We start from the raw sequence: 22,651 nt of genomic DNA, 5'->3' as shown, positions 1-22,651 counted from the left end.
TGCAGGACAACTGGATTGCTCACCAAGATGATTTCAATCAGCTTTTGGCAGAGTTGAATAACTCTTATACACAAGATGACCCAGGTAACAAGATTCAACTTTGAGGGTAACTGGTATTGAAAATCTTAATATAGAATTACATTCAGTATCTTGGCCACATGAGGTCACTATTGCTGTTTGAGAACAAGCATTTGAAATCAAAGCTGCCTCCTACCCAGTCAGACTTGCTGAACATTAGAATTTTGTGGGGTTGGGGTTATGAACTTTGGATGAGGGGGCATTACTCTCACATCCTACTGATAGTTTTACCAAAAGAGTGATGCTTATAGTTGCTTGTAGTCTGGAGGAATGATCATTTTGAGATTCTCATCTTGATGCAGACCTTTATCATCAAGGTCACTTTGCATCTGAACTTGGCCTTTGACATTTGAATTGCCTTTGGATCTTAGTGTCCGTTCACACACACATTTCTGAAGATGCCTGAAAGAACATCTCACATCATGACAGACACAGAAAAAGCTGCCATCCTTAAGCACATGTTCTTCCTGTTTATAGTGATCCAAAGCAAAAACTGAATTGTCCATTCTCTGGCTGATTAGCAACAGGGCCGAGAAGAACACAAATCTCTTACACAAGTTATCCACTGCTGGAACTTGAAGGCAAGGCTTTCATAACTTGAGAAACTCAGGAAAGAACAACACTTTAAGAGTAGAAGCTAGGAGCAAGCTATCGCTATTGTAAGAATCAGTAAAAGATGCACTGGGAAAACAAATACCAAGGGGATGTTCTACATTGGAATTTATTATGTCAGGGGGATTGTAGATTTTGGCCTCATGTAATTGCATTTTCTGTTTGTATTCTAGAATCCACTTGCAAAAATAGAAAGAAAACTTTTAACCTCGAGGAAAAATCCAAGATCTCTAAAAAACGAGTTCACTATGTGAAATTTGCCAAAGGTAAATTCAAATGAAACTAAATGAAACCTGTTATATGAAAAAAAAAAACATTAAAATGTTTCTAATGTGATCAGTACAGTAACGACACTGGGAAAAAAAATCTATTTAAATATATCAGAATATTGTTGAGAGTTAGAGTATTTGATGGAGAATGTGTAGCATGGAAAGGATTAAATTTGAACCTTAGACGTGTGTTGGTACCTGTGTGAATGCAGTTGGTTTGTGATGCACATTGTAGCTTTTACTTAAAGGAAGCAAGTTTTCAGTGTTTCCTCCAAAAACAATAAGTTTAGGATATTTTTTTCTGGTTTAAGCCTCATTGAAATGAATGAAATGTTTTAAAAGTGTGTACAGAGAAATTTTAATTTTCTTCTTCAAGAGCATTGATCTAACTTTATTCTGTAGGAAAGCAATAAATTGTTTTGTTGTTTTACCTGTAATTTTATCCAGGAAAAGATCTCTCTTCACGGAGCGAAGATGACCTATCCTGTATTTTTGGGAAACGCAAAGTCAAAAAAATACAAGCAAGTAACTTTACTTGAAATTGTAGATTTGCATTGGGCAGTGTGCTTTAAAGAGTGATTTATTCTAATCATTTAAAAATACTTCTCTTCTGCTGTGCATCTTTTGAGAATTATATACATTGCTGCGTCCTACCTAGGGCAGCTCCAGGTCACACAAAGTCTTCAGTCTTGAAATGGTTTCAGAGAATGCTCTTCCACAGCCTCTGCAGGTTTTGGAAGGGTGGGGGAGCCTTTGAAGAGGACATCCATTCTTTTGTGATTTTGAGAGAGCCTGGAGGCTGCACAAGAGCATGGTCCTCTCATAACTTCTGGAGGCTGTGCAAGACCACACTCCACACAGCCTCCGCAGGCTCTGAAAATCACATAAGAACAAGGTGTGCTTTTGTGAATAGTTGTTGAATGTTGGGAAATGCTGGCACATCACCTAAAATATTGTGCCATATCATGGGTTCACCATCATTGAGCTACTTGCAAGTAGATTATTAGTTCCCATTTATAAAACATTATAAAAGGCTAGGCACAGCACTCCACATTTTGTGTCATTAAAAAAAACTTAGGAAGCATAGGTTTCAGCTAAACTGTTTTCTATTCCTGTAAACCAATCTTGTACAACATGGTGCGTTTCACAAGAAATACCATAATTCATAACCTGTTGATTGTCCATGCAGTTGGGGAATAATGTTGTAAATTCTTTGGAAATGCAGATGATATTTCCTTGATGATGGACTTTGGAAACCATAATTTGCTGAGGAACTAGTATGAATCAATACTTGGGACAAGGTGATTACATTCAGCTATGAAAAGTGTCAACAGACAAAATTAGAAAGTAGGCAATTTGTAAATCCTCATGTTTTATCTACTTATTTGTTGAGTATTTGTTCCAGAACAGATGTCTTTGTGAAAAATATAAATCCTGGAAAATATAAGGAAATTGCAGCCTTCCAAATATCTAGCACCCATAATTTCCATTCAGCTCAAATGATGGGGAATGAAATCTAGTAACATGTGAAAGAGCATTATTTTCTTTTGCCTCTAGTTTAATATGAAAGTTCTAACGAGCCTCAAATTTTAAGGTCTCCACTCTACTTTCTGGTAGGTATAAAAGGTTGGAAAGGATGGTTACCTTCAGAAACTTCTTTTAAAATAGCCAAAAATAAATGTTTGGAGTCTGTGAGAAATTGAATATGAAACTAAATATTCCTTTGGTTTTAGCTATTCTAACTCTTTTTCTGCTTGTAAGACAGCCAGAGGCTGCTTTGGAATAATTGAGGGAAGCAAATTATTTTTTTAAAAAAAATATTATTTGATCATTTCAATCATCATATAAATTGTCTGCCTACTCCCAGACTGCCTTCTGGGTTCCTGTTTTACGTCTTGGAAGCTGATATTATATTGTGATAGGGAAGCTCATTTTATTCAAAAACTGTATTTCAAGTTGTCTTTGTTATATAGACACACAAAAAGCTCTTTTTTATCTAGTCTGGTATGTGGGATTGATTAGAAATAATAAAACGTGGTATTAGACAGTACCCATGAGCTCTTGGTATGTCCTTAGGATGTGATTGAAGATTTGTATTCTTTGGAAGATTGGCACTAAACACACACCCTTGATTTTAAAATCTTGGCATATATGAATGTTTAAAAGATTAAAAGAACAGGAAATGCTGGATGAGAACATCTTTGTATCTCTTCCTGCCTGATAGGAAGAGTCCTGGTGTTCATCAAGGCTTAGAGTTCTGTTGTCAATCAAAGATTAACACAGCCAACATTTTCAAGTTTAGTATCTAAGCCAGGTGGATCAGGTGAGGAATGTTCCTTTGCTAATATGGTTTTCAGCGCATGTTTCTTGCTATTTAATTTCAAGAGATGTCATTTCTGGTTTGTTGAATGTTTTATGTCCTCAAGAAGCTCCACTGTATCTTTTCTCTTTGCATATGGTTACAAAGCACCAAAAACTCCGTGATTGCTTTTCAGTTCCATTGAGATTCAGACATATTTAGCCAGCACTTTAAGTGAACTCTTTCAAAAAAAAGAAATGCCAGCAAATGAGAATAGGTTTTCTCTGACTTCCTAAAGGAGGTGCCTCTGTCAAGCATGATCCTTTCTACCTTTTGCCCTCTAGATACATTGAATTAGCACAGCTTCCCTTAAAAAAATGAGATAAGCTTGCCAATAATGATATTTTTATATCTTAACCTTACTTACTTCCTGCATTGCAGATCCTCTAAAATGAAACCTCTGAGCCTGACTCTTATATTTTTTTCCCCAATGGAGGCAAATATTCATGTTCTTCTGTCAACCTCCAACTAAATCTCCAATGGTAGAAAAATGTACGTTTCTTCTCTTACATGAGATAAACTCTCCCACTTTTTTTGACTTACTGCAAAACTTATTTGCTTTACAACAAATTATAAGGCTAAGCAACAGTGTGTTTTGTAACTATTTAGGAGTGGGGGGGCTTCTGTCATCCTTGATGTCCTTGCTATATGCAAACCACAGCAAAATATTAATATTTTTATATTCAGATTGTTCACATTTTTTCTCAGGGAGATTGCGAAGCAATTGGAGTTACTGATTAGACTTCCATCAAGAAACATTTTCACTAATGGGATAATTGCTCAGGTGTTTACTTTTTTATTGGACTGAGCAGAAGTTCTCAACTAAATTATTCAAATTCTGGAGAACTACTGAAAGCTCAGTGATTAAAAGTGAACAAATATCCCTGTGTTTAAAAAGAAATCGTTGGGGGAAGATCCATGAACTACAGGGCAGCAGTCCAACCACAATGCCTGGAAACATTCTGGAGAATAACATAATTGGAAAAATTAAACATTCAAAATAGTATTACCAAACACGTGTTTCAGTTTTGTCAAGAACAAATCTTGCAAAATTAGTTTATTCTGATTTTTCATTTGTTAACTTTCTAAAAAACGTGGAATGCATTAGACATAATATATCGTGACTATAATAAAGGAATAGCCCATCTTGTATAAACGTATCGCTCTTAGAACAGAGGTGTCAAACTGGATTTCTTCAAGGGCCAGATCAGCGTTGTAGTTCACCTCCGTGGGCCAGCAGGGGGGAAACGGGACAAAATGGGGCATGGGGGGCATTTGTAATTAAGGGGGGGAAATAATTGCCTGCAAACAATATTAGCCAGCAGCGCGGGGCAAGTGCAAAAAAGACAAATACAATTTTTGGCTGCATCAGTTGAAGTATAACTTTAGGGAGTAATTATTCCACTTCATAGTCAAATGCTATGTATGGTTTGATTTAAGCATTCAGAAAAATTTAAACAGGATCAGAAAAGAGCGATAAGGCTGATCGGACGACTAAAAACTAAATTCTGTGAAGAAAAATAGAACTGAATATAGAACCTTGAGAAATTAGAATGGAGGGCTGGATATTACGTATTTTTCAGATATACTGAAAAGGATGTCACACCGAATATGACAGCATATTCTCTCTTATACTAGTGAGCAGACGCAGATTTAAGTTAGAAGAAGGCAGATTCCAAATGAATGTTAATAAAACATCCCTAATATTAGATATTAGAGTCCCTTTCATTGGACGTATTCAATCAGAGATTAAACAACCATCTGCTGGTATACTTTAATATGGGTTCTTACACTGAAAATAGATTGAACTTGCAGACCTAAATCATCCCAACTAGGATTCTATTTAAAAAACCTAAAATTATAATAAATGTCGATTAAAAGAGATACGTCTTTTTAGACTTTTTAAAGGAAGAGTGGTGATTCAGAACATCCTTAGGATGTATGTATTCCAGCCTGGGAGTTATAAAAGAGAAAGTCTTCTCACATCTGCCATGTAAGCAAACATTGGACAGTGAAAGCATGTTTAGAAAGGGCTCTTCTACAGATTTTGGTGAGGCAGATTCATAATGGAAGAGATAGTTCCTTGGGTGGTTAAACCCTAAGTTAAACTTCAATATCTGTACCTTAAATTGCACCCGATAATTGCTTGGCAATCAGTGCAAGCTTTGTTTTTCCATTTTTTATTTTTGTTTTTTTTACTTATTACTTATGAAATGGCATTTTATTGGCAGCAAATTATAACATTTAAACTGTAAGGAAAAATGATTCCCCATAATTTATTGTCATTACTGTAATGGTACTTATTTAATCATTAGAACAATATTTATGCTCATAGTGTTAAAAATAGCAGTAGCTTAAGAACAGAAAAGCTGTGATCATGTCAAGTGTACATGAACTACAGTTAGAAGAATGAAAGTAATATTTTAAAAAGTCCCATTTAGTGTAATATTTCAAGAACCCTTCGCTTGTCTCTTGCGGCCATGCCTGGAATATACTTCAGCGCCACCCAGGTCACAGGCTGAAACATGACTGAGCTACCTTGGAAACTAGAAGGTCAGTTTTGAATAGCCACTAGTGCAGAATAGAAAAAGATTCCCGATCAGTAAGTCAACCTCAGAACACTTTGTTAGCATGAAAAGATTACTTCGGGGCTTTCTTCAGCAGATAGAAGGTTCTATTTCCCTGTAGGGCAGAAGAACCACCTGTAACAGCCTAGTTAAGGTTATTTAAAGAGATAGGTGAAAATAGAAGCTTACTTTGGTTCCTTGTGCTTTCTCTCTTGCTTTAAGCCAGGGCTGTCAAACTCCTGGCCCACAGGCCAGATGCGTCACGTGCTGGCCACACCCATGCCAAGTTTAACGAAGGGGAAAAAAGTCCCGATACATCATATGATGCGAGTTTGACACCCCTGCTTTAAGCTGTTTCACTTTTTCAGTACATCATGCATAACTGAGTTTTGGGGTTGGTGCAGTTTCCAACTGGAATTCCAGCAATGGGCTGCAGTTTATTTATTTATTTATTTATTTATTTGATTTGCCAATTGTTTACAAGATAATAAGTATAAGTGTATACATAGTTGTGAATACATGAAATGGGTACATATAAGAAAAATAAAAGAATAAGAGAAACAATAGGACAGGGACGGTAGGCACGTTGGTGCGCTTATGCACGCCCCCTACAGACCTCTTAGGAAAGGGGTGAGGTCAATAGTAGACAGTCTAAGGTTAAAGTTTTTGGGGTTTGGGGAAGAGACTACAGAGTCGGGTAGAGTATTCCAGACATTGACCACTCTATTGCTGAAGTCGTATTTCCTGCAATCAAGTTTGGTGCGGTTTACTTTGAGTTTGTATCTATTGTGTGCTCTTGTGTTGTTATGGTTGAAACTGAAGTATTCATTGACAGGTAGGACATTGCAATGTATGATTTTATATACCATGCTTAAGTCAGACCGAAGACGGCGTAATTCAAGGTTTTCTAGTTCTAGAATTTCAAGTCTGGTGACATAAGGTATTCTACAACGAGTAGAAGAGTGGAGAACTCTTCTTGTGAAATATTTCTGGACTTTCTCAATTGTGCTAATATCAGATACGTAATGAGGGTTCCAGAATGATGAACTGTATTCGAGTATTGGTCTAGCAAATGTTTTGTATGCTCTGGTTAGTAGTGATATTACCAGAGAAAAAGCTACGTAGGATTAGGTTAACAACTCTTAATGCCTTTTTGGCTATGTAGTTGCAGTGGGCTCTAGCACTTAGATCATTAGAGGTGAGTATTCCAAGGTCCTTTACAGAGCTTGGGTCATCAACAAGATCTTGACTATTCAGCTTGTATTTTATTTTCTGATTTTTTTTGCCAATATGTAAGACAGAGCATTTATTTGTTGAGATTTGAAGTTGCCATTTGTTTGACCATTCAGATACATAGTCAAGATCTTTTTGTAGGGTAGCAGTATTGTCTGTGGTATTGAACAGCTTTACATCATCAGCGAAGAGAACGCAATTGCTCTTAATATGATCACAGAGGTCGTTTATGTAGAGTATGAAGAGAGTTGGTCCTAGAACACTGCCCTGGGGGACACCACTATTGACAGGTACTGGATTTGATAGGACGCTCCCGATTTTGACCATTTGTTGTCTGCTCTCTCGTGGTTCTATAATCTATAATAAACTGTGATCAACAGAAATGACAGGCAGAAAAGTCATGGAGAATAGTAGTCATTAACTCTTTTCATCAAGTAACATCTCCTGCATGGATTTTTTTTTAGTAGAGACTGTGTGTAAAATACACATCCTCCTTCACACATTCCTTGTAATTTGGGTGAGTTAGCAAACAGAATGCTACACTTTCACCAGTTATTGCTTCTGGACTAAATGCACGTACATAAATACAAGATGTTGTCAAAGCATGAATAACTGTCACACACCCTGAGCAGTTAAGGAAATGTCACCGCTGGCACTGTAGGCATAATTATGTAAAATTATTCCTCATCATGCCATCTGCAAATCTGCAGTGGCAATAGAGATGAAGAAGTATGCATAGACTGTGAACCTGCACTTTCAGAGTGAGCACAACTCTGTACAAAGCATACTGCTTATTTCCTAGTGACAAATAGCATTTATGTCTTTTCTGGATCTAATTTTATATTTCTTCCTTTATTTAGATTTGAATTTAATATAATTTAAATATAACAATTGTTTTTCTGGGGTTTGAAAACAACTCCCAAGTTGAAGCTGGACATTATTAGCATATCGATGGCACCTCATTATAAAATTCTAAGTACCATCCCCAGCAGTCTCCTTAAAATGCTGTATAGCACAGGAGACAAAATCTGATCTCTTTGTGATACCATAAGTGCAAAACGATAATCTTTAAGGCCAAGCTTCTGGAACTATTGCAAAAGTCTGCCTGAATGTCTAGTTTCAGTTGGAACGGTATTATAGTCAGTTACATGAAAAGTGGCCATGTGCTTAATTTATTTATTAAACTTGTATGCAAGTCCATCTTGCCTAGAGGTGACTCTAGGCAGCTTACAATCAATAGAAGCTATAATACAAAACATTAAAGCAATAAATAATAACACTAAAATTAATTTAAAATTAAGAAAGATGGGAAGGAAGGGCGCAAGATGCAACAGGGAGGAGATGGTGCCCTGTCCATTAACCATCTTCAGATTTAGAAAAATTAGTAGGCTGCATTTCTACTATCCATTTTCTAGCATAAGTCAACCATCAGACAAACCAAACTCAGCACTTTATCCTGGCTCTCTCTGAACCTGCAAGGCCACCATCTTTTTAATCACTTTTTCAAGAAACTAAATTTTGAGGATTGACCTATAATTACACAGATCCTTTCAGTCAAATAACCTTTTTACTTTTGTTTTTTCAGTAGTTAAAAGATCATAATTTGATCTTTTAGGTAGTGGAATGTTTGTTTCTTACAATCAGCCACTGATAATCCCTTTTAACCACTGTGCAAACCAATTATTCAATGTGGATGATATAGAACAGGGGTCCCCAACCGCCGGTCCACGGACCGGTACCGGGCCGCGGAACAAGCCTTACCGGGCCGCTGGTTGCTGGGCGCCGCCATCTTTTTTTGGTAAAAAAGTGCTTCCGGTGAGCTTTTCGGGTAGAAAGTTCACCGGAAGCACTTTTCGTCAAAAGATGGCGGCGCCACGCTCGGTGAGCTTTTCGGGTAGAAAGCCATTTCTACCGAAAAGCTCACGAGTCGCCGCTTTTTTGACACGCTTCGGTGACGCCACCGAGCGCTTTTTCGTCAAAAAGATGGCGGCACCCAGTTGACGCCGGTACCGGGCCGCGGCGCCCAGCTGATGCCGGAACCGGGCCGCGGCGTCGAAAAGGTTGGGGATCCCTGATATAGAAGAAAAGCAAGCCTTCACTGATACAGGCGAAGAATCCTGAAGTTCTTTATTCGGTATTTAAACTGAATACTTTCTGGCCAATATTTTTCAGATCTGGTTTGCCATTGCCTTATCCTAGGGCTAAGAGATAGTGTCTGGCCCAAAGTCACCTACTTTGATTCGTGCCTTAAGACAAAATTCAAATTCACTATCTTCCAATTTCTTTCAAGCCCAGTTATTTTAACCACTACACCAAACTCTCTCTCTCTAATCCATATCTCTTCTAATTTCCTCCACATGGATTGCAATTCTCTTCCTCTCTGTTTCATTGTACTCAGCTAAGTAATAATCAGAGGAGCTGCTTAGATCTGTGAGGGTAAAAGAGATCATTTAGGAAGGATTGTATCAATCCCCAAGGCTGCTTCTATTCCATAGATCAGCCAGTGCTTTATTTCTTTTATCATTAAAAAAGATTGGAAATTCTAGCACATTCAGAGAAACATCTGCATTTATCAGGTGCCTGAATCAAACTAATTTAATCACTTTTCACTCCTGTATATGTTTTGTCTTTTAATTTCAGAACACAAAATGGGTTAAATAGTTTCTTCCTATGCCTGTTTTTAAACCTTTTTGTTGTAAGATACAAAAAGAACATTCTATGGGTTCCTGTGTGATTACACACCCTGGATAACACATGCACACTCTCCTTTGCATTTCCTTCTCCACCTCCCATTAAAACTTTAAGGAATATGCTCCTGAAAGTAACATACAGTCTGGTTTCATTTTAATGGGGATGGGAACATGCATTCAGAAGAATGATGAAAAAATCATGGTGTCCCAACGTGGAATCAGAAAAGTTCATTATGTGCATCTACATACGGATTATGGGCTGTCTTGATTAGTAAGAGACTTCCTTTCAGACATAGTTTCAAAATATTAGAGGTTGGAAAAGTGACACCTCCATCTTCCGATCCCTTCCCTTATTTGGTCATGGCAGATTACAATCCTTCTGGGTGATGCTACTCTCTTAAGACAGTTTCCTGATTACTAACACATTTTTCTGGTCAAAGTTTCCCTTTCCTGATGTGCACATTTCCTGATGTTCCAATAAATTGAATGAAGGAGTGAGCTGCTTGTTTAAGACTTAAAACAGAGTTGGCAGTTTCACCCATTGCTCATTTAATCTTACAAGAAAGTTCTTGTTTTCCCTGGTTAGCTGCAGAATACTGGATAAGCTAAAAGGACCTTATGTGACTGGCCTAAGTCAATAGAACAGGAGTGGATAGAAGAAGATAGATCAGGATTTACTGAAAAGTCATTTTATCATTTGCAGTAGATCAGTTTGTAAAAAAAAAAAACAGCCACAAAAATTTCTAGTCTTTAAAACTATTAAAATGATGCTGGAAACAATTCTTCAAGTTAACAATTTACTCAAAGGCATTCTTTTCCCTGATTTTTCTAAGTTTATGCCTATCTCTCATCCAATTTTTCCACCTGATATTTTTAGTGGCTCCAAAGCCACTTATTAAAAACTAAGAATTCCAGCAGGCTGAGCTCTGCCCATACCTAGTATGCAATGACTTTACAAGGAGAGAGTGCTCAGTTAAAAGCCTGATATTTCCAACTTTTTAAAAAAGAAATAATCAAATTCTGTACTTGAGATGCTAGAAATCTAATATAAGTCAAAATAGACAGTGGCTGGTCAAATAACCTGAGCTGTTTAAGGGGGACATTTGTCCATCAAGTAATCATGTACAGATCAGCTTCCCATTCTGGAGAGCATGGTGTATGCCACAGCAAAGTATATATGAAAAGTATTTAAAGACCTTGAAGTAAGAACTTACAGGATGTGAATGGGAGATGGGACATCTGTTTGTAGCCTGTTTGATCATAGCTGGTCTTGGAAGCTCTTTACATATTAAGTTCTGGATTTATATTACTATCTTTCAGAAAAGTTAAATGATGGGTAAAAACAGCTTTTTAGAATGATTTTCTAAGCAAATGAAACAATGAAAACAATATAATCTGTAAATTACATATCAAAAGTCACAAAAGAAATTAGATAACACAGGAGTAAAACGTTCAGGTCAAAGGATTTTCTGGGAAAATTAAAAAAAATGATAGTAAAGACTGATAACTGCAAAAATGAGATGGACTTAAGGACCAGAGAAATCATTTCTGGAGAAATCATTCCATAATTGGAAAATTCTGCATTCCTCACATAATGCAAGTCAAGTGTTCTTAAACCCGAGGGACCTTCTCAGTGTATGGATTCAATCTCAGTTCCCTAGCCAGGTGGGCCATTGTTGAAAATTCCAGAAGTTGATATTCATGCATTTAGATGGCCCTAGTTTGGGGGAGGCTAATATAAATGGATGAGGAAAAAGTTAAACTTGCCTTACATTGGTAGTATGTAAACTTTTCCAGCAGTGTGTTTTTAAATGTCCACAATCATTCTACAATATATTGAGGATCTGTTTAGGATATACACTTTTTGGTATATCTGAATAAATAGATGATACTGTATATGGCAATTGTTGCTCAATTGCCTCCTTTATGGGTGCACGTGACCAAATATGTTGGGGGGGGTGTATATAAAAGTCATAAAATTAATAAAAGCCAGAGATAAGGCAACCACACCGAATCAAGCATAGCGCACTATGATAGGATTTGCAGTTTCACCCTTCCCCTGCCAATTTCTTCATTGGTGAAGAATCTCTTCTCTAGCCATTGATTCCTTGGGGGATTTGTTAGGGCCCAGTGCAATACCAAGAGTGGAGAGGAAATTGGGTTTTGATTTATTATCTGGCCTTCTCATTCGGTCACTTCGATAGGCTAAAAGAGCCGAGTTAGCTTTAATGTGTCGCCATTAGAGACCGAACATTAGCTGGGATAACCCATCATGCCTCACAGTGAAAAATGTCCCCTGATTGGCTAATTAATCAGTCAAAGGGGAATGACACGACTCTTCGGCTTGAGGGACTCTGCTGTGGAGGTAAACAGCCGTGTTGATAAATGGTCTCTCTGCAAATTCATATATCAAGAAAACTTAAGTCATTTTTTAACTGTACTTTGGCTGAAAGCAGGATTACTTGTTTTCTACAATTTTCTCCATTCCTCTTGTTTTGTTTTGTTTTTCTTTTTTTCTTTTAAAATTCTGCTGGCTTTGCTTTTTATAGTATTTGGGGGACACAGTGAAAAGTATGGAGAAGAGGAAATCCCTCCATTGTGGAAATGACTAGAGAGTTGCTGTCAGATTCTTAATGGGACCTGATTCCCTAAACTGTCTCCAGGGTTGCTTACCATATCAGGGCCCAGTTCAGCACAAGGAAAACTTTCCTAAGCATGTTCCAAAGTGTTGCCTTACTCCTGAGCAATAGTTAACAGCTTGCTAAGCAGTGAGAATCAGCAAACCTAAATAAGAAGTAACTTTGTTAGTTTGGGAAGTTTTAAATTTATAGATGATGGAGCCAAACTATAGAGGCCTGTGTGACTAAATACCAGTGGCTACCTCTATGAATCTCTATATGTTAGCTTTCCCAATCCCATTGTTTATAGGGGAGAAACACTATGTAAAAGAATCACCAGTAAGACAGTAAAAAATAAAGTTTTAAAAATCAGCTCCTGTCCAACTCTGACCATTAGAAGACATAACCATCATTATATTTCTTGTGAAATTTATGCAGAGGTAAGCTTCTGCTGGTCTCCCAAATGAAAGGGGCTTAGGTGCTTTTGAGGTGGGCAGGACAAAGTTTGATCAATATCTACATATACTCCTGACATAAGAAAAAGCATGCTGATCCTTTACATAATTCCATTACATAATTTTCTATCTCTTGTTTCTAATGAAGTTCATGTATCAAAAAAAAACACAAATAAAAAGTAGGGCAGGAAGAAGGAAAAGCTGTTTCATTCATTTTTAATAAAGCAGTTCCTTTATCATGAATTGAGCCATCCCAACTACAAGGGTTGCAGCTTAATAACTGTGTTTAAGTAACTGAGAGGCATCTATGGGAGTTTATGCCTTCTCTCTAGAATACAAATCCCCCTTCCACATTGAGTACAGGTAAATCAAAATTGCAGGTGAGGCAAGAGAGGGCATAAGCATTTTCAGTGAACTCTTAATGAGTTCATTAGGAAAGCTGCAGCAGTCAACTACCACCTACTGCTTAAAGACTTTATCCAGCTAATGCTGCAGTGCAATATCTGATCCCTTGCAACAAACCATTGATCTCCATTTCAAGCTGTAGTTTAAACAGGCCAAAGTTGCATTATATCTAAGCTGGAAAGGCAGGCAGTAAACTGAGGTTATCTTCCCCAATCTGATGAACTGGAATTACCACAACCCACAATTCTCAACCAGCATGTTGTAGGCCCAAAATATTTATTGAAGAGTATCAGATTTGAAAGAAACTGATCTGAGTGCTATGGCTTTCTATTTCCAAGCCTATTTTTACTGCTGTCCTACAGCAATAATTTTTCATATAATCTAGAAATAATTTTAATCACATACAGGATGACTTTTCTTCGTATTCAGAATAATAATCTTTACTCTTTTTTTGTGGTTAAACACTATGTTTTCTACATTCTTTTCCTAGGGCTTCTGAAATTGAAAACTGATTGAAGCTCAGTAGTCTTCCTAAATGACTGAGAATCTCCACAGACATGTAGTCATCTTAAAACAATAAAGTAGGAAGTGCCAAAGTTCAGTGAAGAAATTCATGCTTCTCATGTAGAAGCTGTTCCAGTGGATAACAGCTTGCCGTCAGAAGTTGTGGACACTTCCTCACAGGAGGTTTTTTAGAAGAGATTGGACAGTCACTTGTCTGAAATTGTACAGAGTCTCCTGCTTGAGCAGGGGTGTCAACCCTGAAGTTGGCTTAACTGAGGCCATTTTGAGACTTCAGTGCTGACACATCAGACAGTTTGGTTTAATGTCAGGGTTCCAAGTAACATGCCCATAGTAAACAAAATTCTGAGCCAGGCAATTTCCTCAAAGAATAGGTTTATTGGATATGTCATATTGGCACAGGCTGATGAAAACCGACTCTGAATATTCGCACAGTTTTCACCTAATTAAAAGTGAAAATTTTAATGTTACTTGGAACCCTGACAAGGGGATTGGACCAGACGACCTTGAAGGTCCCTTCCAGCTCTGTTCCGATTGATTGATAGAAAGTTCCAGATTCAGTTCCCAGTATCTCCATTTCAAGAGGTTCTCAGGTAGTAAATTCTTCTACGGCTTTGGAAATAAATTACAATAATCAGCCCAAGTCAATGCATACAGAAAGACCAGGTCAAAGGCAGCCAATTAGTATTACTATTTTGGCAAAGAGAGAAGCAATTATCTCCACAGCCTACATATAGCCCTTTCTCTCCTTATGTATGGATCCCAAAGCACCCAGAGGTTGTGCTGCTAAAACTGAATGGTAAACCAGGAAATTTTTGGTGGAGCGCAAAAATGCTGAAATACAAGTAGAAATAGAGTGTTGAATTGCCACAAAATAAAACAAGCTCTGTTTTCACCTGTTAATCTCCCTCGATCTCATTGGTTGTCCATAGCTTTCTTGGCTTTGATCAAACCAATAAAAGCTGTGCGATGCCACAAACTCCACCCTTTTTGGCTGTGCATGCTAGGTCACAGTGCACGTACAAAGAGGACCGGGCTACTTTTATCAGACTGACCGGCTGAGTTTGATTCTCCCTGCCTATTTCCATTGTTTTCTTGTTCTAAATAGGTTGAGTTACTGTGAATTCAATGGTGAATTCACTAGTGGTTCATCTCTCACTAGTGTCTGTCAGAAATAAACTGAGACAATGTTGGCTCCATAATTTTTATGTTAATAATGTCAAACAAGAGCTGGAAATCAGTGTATAAAGTGTTTCTGAGGCAAAACACATTCCTGCTCGCTTTTTAAAAGCTTTGGAATTCTCAAAAACAGAAGATAGCATTCTACCTTTATGATCCTCTCTCCTCCTGTATTGCTACCATATCTAGGAAGGATTCCTATAACCTACCAGCAAATCAGACTGAAAAGAACTGCCTGTTCCCAAGTTTGCACAATGCCTAGAAAGTTCTTTTAAAAAACACCTTGTTCTTTCAAAACCTTGAGAATCAGATTATTTTGAAGCCTCATGGCTCACCCAGAAGATCTGCCCTTAGTTCCTGACCATCTGCTTTGGAGGTCACCTTCCCAATTCTTATGATATAGTGAGGCCGGCCCACAAAGGAATGTGTCTCAGAATTTTCTGAAACATGAAGCACTTCACAAACAGATACTGTAGGTTTCCTTCAGAAAAGAATGGATTGGGCGTTGGTTCTTACCTGATACCCCTTCTCGGCGAGCCGCAAGGAGCATCCAGAGACTGGGATGTGCTTCCGAGTCCTCTTCTTGCAGGCTGAGCTTTAGATGAGGAAACGCTCCGCCCCTCACGTGACATCGCGGAGCGCCTCCCCAGTTTTTGCGATAACGAGAAGAGAGGTTATTGATTCTTTCTAATCTACTATTGGCTCCTTGGCTGAAGAGAGCCCCACCAGACGGAGAAATTAGGGTGGGGCTGGATGCTCTTGCGGCTCGCCGAGAAGGGGCGTATCAGGTAAGAACCAACGCCCATTCTCCCTCGAGCCGCTCGGAGCATCCAGAGACTGGGACATACCAAAGCTGGGCTGTCCTACGGGTGGGACTCCGTCTGGCCCGAAGGCCCCTCCGGATCACTGATGACCCTCTGTAAGACCCGTCGGCCAAAAGAGGCCTCCGCTGAGGCGTCACGTATCTATTTTATAATGTCTGATAAACGGGACGGGAGAGGACCAGGTGGCTGCCCGACAAATGTCAGCGATGGGGGCTTGTGTGGCCCAGGCCGCCGAGGTGGCTGCACTTCTGGTGGAATGGGCGGTTATCCCACCCGGAGCGGGCAGAGAATGGGAAAGGTAGCACCTCGCAATAGTAGCCCTGATCCAGCGACTGATGGTGGAAGGGGAAACCTTGAGCCCCATTGACCTGGGTTGAAAGGATAGGAAGAGGGATTCCGACCTTCGCATGGATTGAGTGCGCTTAATATAAATACGCAAGGCCCTTCTAACATCTAGGGTGTGCCAGAGGACCTCCCTGCCCCTGGAGGGCCTGGGGCAGAAATTTGGTAAAATCAGTTCCTGTGACCTATGGAAGGGAGAGTTAACTTTGGGTAGAAAGGTAGGGTCGGGACGAAGGACCACCCGGTCTGCGTGGAACACGCATAGATCGCTCCTGACTGACAGAGCTGCTAATTCCGAAACTCGCGAGCAGAAGTAATAGCTACTAGAAAAACTACCTTGAAGGTGAGAAACTGCAGGGATGACTCCCTCAAAGGCTCGAACGGGGACGTGTAAGAGAAACGAGGACCTTGTTGAGGTCCCATGTGGGGAACCTGTGACGGTAGGAGGGCACAGGTTGGAGCGCCTAAGGAAAGATCTAACCCTGGGGTGGTGAGAAAGGGAACCGTAGTTATCACAGGAGACCACGGTTGAGAGAGCAGAAACTTGCCTTCTCAGGGTGTTAGGTGCGAGCCCCTTGCGAAGACCCTCCTGAAGAAATTCCAGGATCTGTGCCACCGAGGGAGAGAGGGGATTAACCTGAGACCCGCTACACCACTTGCAGAACCCTTTCCAAGTGGCATCATAAATTCGTGTGGTGGAAGGCGCCTGGCGGCCAAAATAGTGTCGATGACTTGAGTTGAAAGATTCTCAGAAGTCAGACGGATCCGCTCAACCTCCAGGCGGCTAACTGGAGCCATTGAGGCTCCGGATGCAGAAGGGCCCTGAGAGAGGGAGACCTTGTCCGGGGGATCCTCCATGGGGCGCTACTGATAAGATGCGGAGATCCGCAAACCATGGTCGCCTGGGCCAATAGGGAGCCACCAGGAGAAGTTCTGCCCTCTCCTGAATGAGTTTTGAACTACTCTGGGAACTAACGGGAGGCGGAGGAAGGCATATAGGAGCCCTGGGGGCCATGGGCAACGCAGAGCGTTGTGATTCTCCGACCTGTGAGACGGATACCGGGAGAAGAACCGTGGAAGCTGAGTGTTGGTCGGGGAAGCGAAGAGGGTCCACCACCGGAAGGCCGAATATTCTGGAGCGCTTCCTCGAAAAGGGATGGATGGAGACGCCATTCCGCCTGGTCCACCGTGGCCCTGCTCAGCCAGTCCGCCTGAGTATTGTCTACTCCGGAGATGTGTTCGGCTTTTAAAGATAGGAGGTTGGATTCTGCCCAGCGGCAAAGGCGCTCGGCTTCCCTCATTAGCTGGATGGACTGGGTGCCCCTTGCTTGTTGATATGGGCCTTGGCCGTGACGTTGTCCGTGAGCACGAGAACGTGATGATTGCGGATCTGAGGAAAGCTGCGCAGGGCCAGAAGGACGGCGTGAAGCTCTAGCCAATTGATGCTGCACCCCTGCTCGGTCAGCGACCATTTGCCCTGTGCAGAGATCGAGTCGAGATGAGCGCCCCAACCCGGATAGGCTTGCGTCCGTAGTGACGGTGAGTCGTTGAGGTTCCGCGAATAGGTGGCCTCTGTTGATGGCGGGATTGGTCCACCAGAGAAGAGACGTGAGGACCTTTGGAGGGACCCTGACCTTGACCCTCGAGTTGCTTCTTCCGGATCGTTGGAGCGGGAGCAGGAACCATTGGAGGGATCTGCTGTGTAAGCGAGCCCAGGGAATAATGGAGATGCATGATACCATTTTGCCCAACAATTTAGAGAGGTCCAACAAGGCCACCCTCCTTGAACGCCTGATCTGATTGACCAGGGCTTGAATGCTAAGGAACCTCTCCGGAGAGAGGAAAACTCTCTGTGACACGAATCAATGATGGCCCCCAAGTGGTTAATTCGAGTAGAAGGGGTAAGTTGGCTCTTTTGCCAATTGACTAGAAAACCGTGTGCCCTTAAGGCGGAGAGGGTGACCCTGGTATCCCTGACTGCCTGGGATTTGGACGGGAGAGAATAAGAATATCGTCCAAGTAGCAGTGGAGGCGGACAGGAACGGTCCTGAGATGGGCCGCCAGGGCCGCCAGGACCTTGGTGAAGGTCCGGGGGCAAGCCAGACCGAAGGGTAGGGCCACGTATTGATAATGAAGGTTATTATGGCAGAACCTGAGGAATTTGTAATGGGAGGGCCTGATTGGAATGTGGAGGTATGCCTCCGACAGATCTATGGAAGATAACCAGTCTCCCCGCCTGGTGCCTAAGAGAATTGATTGCAAGGTGTGCATCTTGAATCTACGCTGGATGAGGTGACGGTTGAGCCGTTTCAAGTCTAGGATGGCTCTCCAACCCCAGAGTGTTTGGGCACCACAAAGAGATGGGAGTAAAACCCTTTCCCTTCTGGGCCGGAGGGACAGGTTGAATGGCCTGGATGTCAAGAAGATGGTGGATGGCTGCATCCATTAGAGCCCGTTTGGAGGGATCCCTTGAGGAGGGGATGGGATAAAACAATCAGGGGCGGACCTGAACTCCAGGCGAGACCAAACCTGATTGTGTCCCTAACCCATGCATCGGAGGTGGATATGTCCCATTGGGCGGCGAAGTGGCTGAGGCGGCCGCCAATGGGGAGGGAGGAAGAGGATCTACCTTCTACGGTAGGGCCTTCCTCCCGATCCCCGGAATGGTCTCTTGTAGCCGCCACCGCGCCTGGTTCTATCACCCGGGTCCGGCGGTCCTGGGACCGGAAGGAAGGAGGTCTAGGGTATCTGGGCGGGAAGGGGGTTGGTAGAAGGGGCGGGGAAGCTCCTCCGAAAGGGCTGGGGCCCCTGGTCTCCGATCTTCGAAAAAGGGAGGGCAAATACTTTCTCTTACTGCGGCCCTCGACCCAGCAGTGGTTCCAAAGCTGGGCCAAACAGTTTGTCTCCCGTAATGGGAGCAGTGGCCAGCTTGACCTTATTCTTTACGTCCGCCTGCCAGTGTTTGAGCCATAGCATGCGGCGAGCCGAAAGCGTCAGACGAGATGGCTCTGGAAGAAAATTTTACCGACTGGTAAGTGGCGTCAGCCGAGAACTCGGCTGCAGCCACTAACGCTATATCCTGGTGAGCTCTCAGATTGGAAGCAGGGATGTGGTCCTTGAGCTGACGTAGCCAGCGGATGGAAGACCTGGTGAAAAATGAGGCGGCCGTAGCCGATTTAATGGCCCAGGCGTCAGATAGGTGGGCCCTACGCAGCGCCAGCTCCGCCCGCCTGTCCTCAGGCTTTAAGGCCTCTAGGGCCTCACTAGGGGTAGAGGAAGAAGCTAGACCCACAATGGGGTCATCAACCTCCGGGATATTCAGAAGGTTAGACAGAGCCGCATCGAGATTGAAGAATCTCTTGTCTTGGCTAGATGGAGCAGGAGGTGTCCCTGAGGAGGTAAGTTGCTTTGCAACCAGATCTACGAAGATGGGAGGGGATGGGATGACCTCGGCTTCCACCACTGGTTGGGTGAAAATGGAGTCTTCTGGGCCCTCTTGGATTGGGGGTTCAGCAGGGGACTGGGGAAGAAGGCCAGATACATTCTTGGCCTTAAGGAGGAGGGACTTGAACATATGTGGTTTGAACAGCCCCCAAAGGTGGGTTGGTGGGGAAGGACCCTCGTCCTCCGACATCTCCCCTCCATGATGTCAGCCTCTAAGAGGGGTTCACTATAGCGGGAGGATCCCATCCGGGAATCCTCTTCCTCCTCCCTGAAATCCCCAAAGTCCCCTTCCTCCTCCATCTGGGCCCCAACCGGTGGAGGGCTATCCCTCTGAGAGAGTACCTGATCAGTTGGGGGACCGGTTGTGGAAGGGATCTGAGTGATAACGAATCGTGTTCAGAGGCTCTGGAGAGAAACCTGATCTGGACACGTGTTGTAGTGCCTCTGCTATGCCCTGGCGGATGGCTGATTCCATCCAAGCCTTGATGTGAGGTGGAACCTCGGAGGTAGAGGGTTCATCCTGGCGCAGACCAGCGGCTGTGGGTGTAAAGGTGGCTTCGGGGGTCCGTCTGGTGGAGGTCCGGGGTCGGAAGACCCTGAAGCGAACTGCGCCTAGGTAGGGAAGAAGGGTCTGAGGGGAGAGGTAGAGCAGAGGTAGAAGGGGTTGGAGGAGGAGGTATAGGCGTCTCCGAGCGGGACTCCCTTGAACGCCGGTCGAACTCTTTTCTAAGCGCTTTGTGGCGCCTCAAGGCGTCACGTTGTGCGGCCTTGGAAGGTTCCTTGTCCTGTCTGGAGCCCTTAGGTTCCTTGTCCTGCCTGCGCAAGTAGTGGGACTTTGCTTTAGCCTTCAAAGAAGGACGTTTAGATGGATTGTCGTCTGCCATGTTAGGTAACAATACTAGCAAAGGCGGTTGGCTCGCCCAGAATAGGCCTGGATGAGGCCGGGTGAAGGTGAAGCTGGCCCTCTCCCCTTTTGGAATTTGTAGTGTACAGAGATAACAGTGAGGTATCTGAACAATATAGTATGTACAGGAAAAATAGATACTCTATTTGTAATTCCTTTGATTTCTTTTTGTTGTTCTTTTTATCTTTTTATCTTTTTCTCTTTTTTTTTTTTTTTTTTTTTTGTACGCATAATATATATACAGGTTATCCGTAGATGTCTATATATCTATGAAAAAAATTATTACTGTACAAAAAAAACAGAAATTATTATTATTATTATTATTTTCAAATATATTCCTTTTATTCTCGAACAGTAGCAGTAACTGGAATCTCAGTACAGGCCGGATCAGTCAAATAAACGCCTGAGGCCTATGGTAGAAGAGAGGGCCTCTGGCAGCAGGCCTCCAGACAAGAGAAAACAAAACCGGAGGAGGGGGCTGCAACTTCGCGAAACGGACTGCGGGAGGCCAACTAAGATAAAAGAGCGAGCCAGGTAGAAAGAAATGGGCAGCAAAGCTCTGACCCAAGGCCTGGGGCTCTAATTCACCGCAGCTAGAATCAGAAAAAGGCGCCCGACCACGAGGCGGAGCCAAAATGGCGACGCATGAGCTGAACCTGGTCGGGACGCCTTCGGGACGGAAAAGGAGGGCTTTGCCGGTCAGCTCGGCACGCCTAGGGCCTTAGGGGCAATAACCCTCCCGGTCGGCGTTTGGGGTGGGGGAATCCAGCAGAAAATGAAAGAAAAAACAACGCGTGCCCGCAGGCAACGCGGAGGCAGCGATGCGATCTGATAAGGATGGGGGTGGCGCTAAGCGCGCTGCGAGCCCGCAGCTTCGTCTCAGGGACGAGGGAAAATTTTCCTGAAGTCCAGACCCTTAGCGCAGGAGGAGAAAGAAGGCAAACCTTATCAGAAAGTGTAATAGGAAGGAAATCTGCGATCAGCCAAGGAGCTCTCTAACACACAGCCTGACTCTTCGAGGCTGAGCAAAAGACTGGGGAGGAGCTCCGCGATGTCACGTGAGGGGCGGAGCGTTTCCTCATCTAAAGCTCAGCCTGCAAGAAGAGGACTCGGAAGCACATCCCAGTCTCTGGATGCTCCGAGCGGCTCGAGGAGAAATGGGAATCCCCTAAAAGTCAGAAATGTAGGGGACAAGAAAGATACAATCTTTTTTTTAAAAAAAAAAAAATCATTGTTGGGGGAAGCTGGTTCTATTTGAAGAATGCTAAGCTGGGTATGTCAGAGTGTGAGAAGAATTTCAAAGTGGATTTTTGTGTCTCAGGAAGCTGCGGTCAGAGATCAGGTAAAGGAGTGGAATTAGCCTGTGCAAATCAGTTACTGCTTGTAAAGTGAAGTAGCAGCTCCACTTCTGACAGTTTGTACTTAATGCATCATTTGAGCTGTTGACTTTATGAAATGTATTCATTGCAGCTCAGGCTTCTCTAATCAACTCTTGCAGGTAGCAAAATAATTTTCCCTTCCCCTCTCTTCATAGTATGAGGAAAGGAGATTTAAGAAAAAAAAATTACTTAAATTCAGGTGTAAAAATAATTGCTATCTCCCAGTGAAATACTATGATATTTTATTCAAGCCTAAATCTAAATCAAGAAATATGCAATATACTTATGTGCTGAATTAAAATTCTTAGTTCCCAGCTTACACGACTACATTGAAAATTTTAGAGGTCTTATTCAGCATATCTAAATGGTACCGGGGAAGATTGCAGTAAAATACATAGAAAAACGATGTTGTGAAATAGTGAATATCTGGACCAGAAAGAGCCTGGATTGAAATATTTGATTAACTGTCAAAATTGACTGGTGGTATTTGGTGAGATGTGTGCTGCATCTCCATACAAAGCAACTTGGAAAGAAAAGCCCAGTACAAGCCATCTAACTTCCAAAGGCAGGAACAGCTGATGGTAGTCTTCGAAATAACTTGAAAATGTAACGGCTGTATTTATTTATTCACTCCACTTCACGCAGAAGGTTTCTACAACACATGTGGTTAAGTTTGGCTTGGTCAATATTGGTTTTGGTCATACCAGAAGGCCAAGGACAATGAAAGAACCAGACTATTAAATGTCAAAGGTAAAATTCAACTTACGCCAA

General features: G+C 42.2%; 1 protein-coding gene across 4 annotated transcripts in view; it reads left to right on the top strand.

Annotated features, from left to right (window-relative positions):
- PINX1 (PIN2 (TERF1) interacting telomerase inhibitor 1) overlaps window positions 1–22,651 on the top strand; it is a 43,663-nt gene that overhangs the window by 3,640 nt on the left and 17,372 nt on the right. For 3 of the 4 annotated variants that reach the window (XM_087960388.1, XM_087960403.1, XM_087960408.1), the window contains exons 4-7: window positions 6–84; window positions 864–956; window positions 1,407–1,476; window positions 5,797–5,871. In XM_087960388.1, the coding sequence (XP_087816514.1) occupies window positions 6–84; window positions 864–956; window positions 1,407–1,476; window positions 5,797–5,851 (297 nt within the window). In that variant the 3' untranslated portion in view covers window positions 5,852–5,871. The remainder of the gene's footprint in view (window positions 1–5; window positions 85–863; window positions 957–1,406; window positions 1,477–5,796; window positions 5,872–22,651) is intronic. The other variant, XM_087960395.1, reaches the window with a different exon arrangement.

This window comes from Notechis scutatus, chromosome 1 (genome assembly GCF_049901735.1).
Source record: "Notechis scutatus isolate UNSWTSFEM ecotype Mainland chromosome 1, rNotScu1.2, whole genome shotgun sequence".
Lineage (NCBI taxonomy): Eukaryota > Metazoa > Chordata > Lepidosauria > Squamata > Elapidae > Notechis > Notechis scutatus.
The sequence above is the reverse complement of the archived record's forward strand: the minus strand, read 5'-3'. Positions and strand labels throughout refer to the sequence as shown.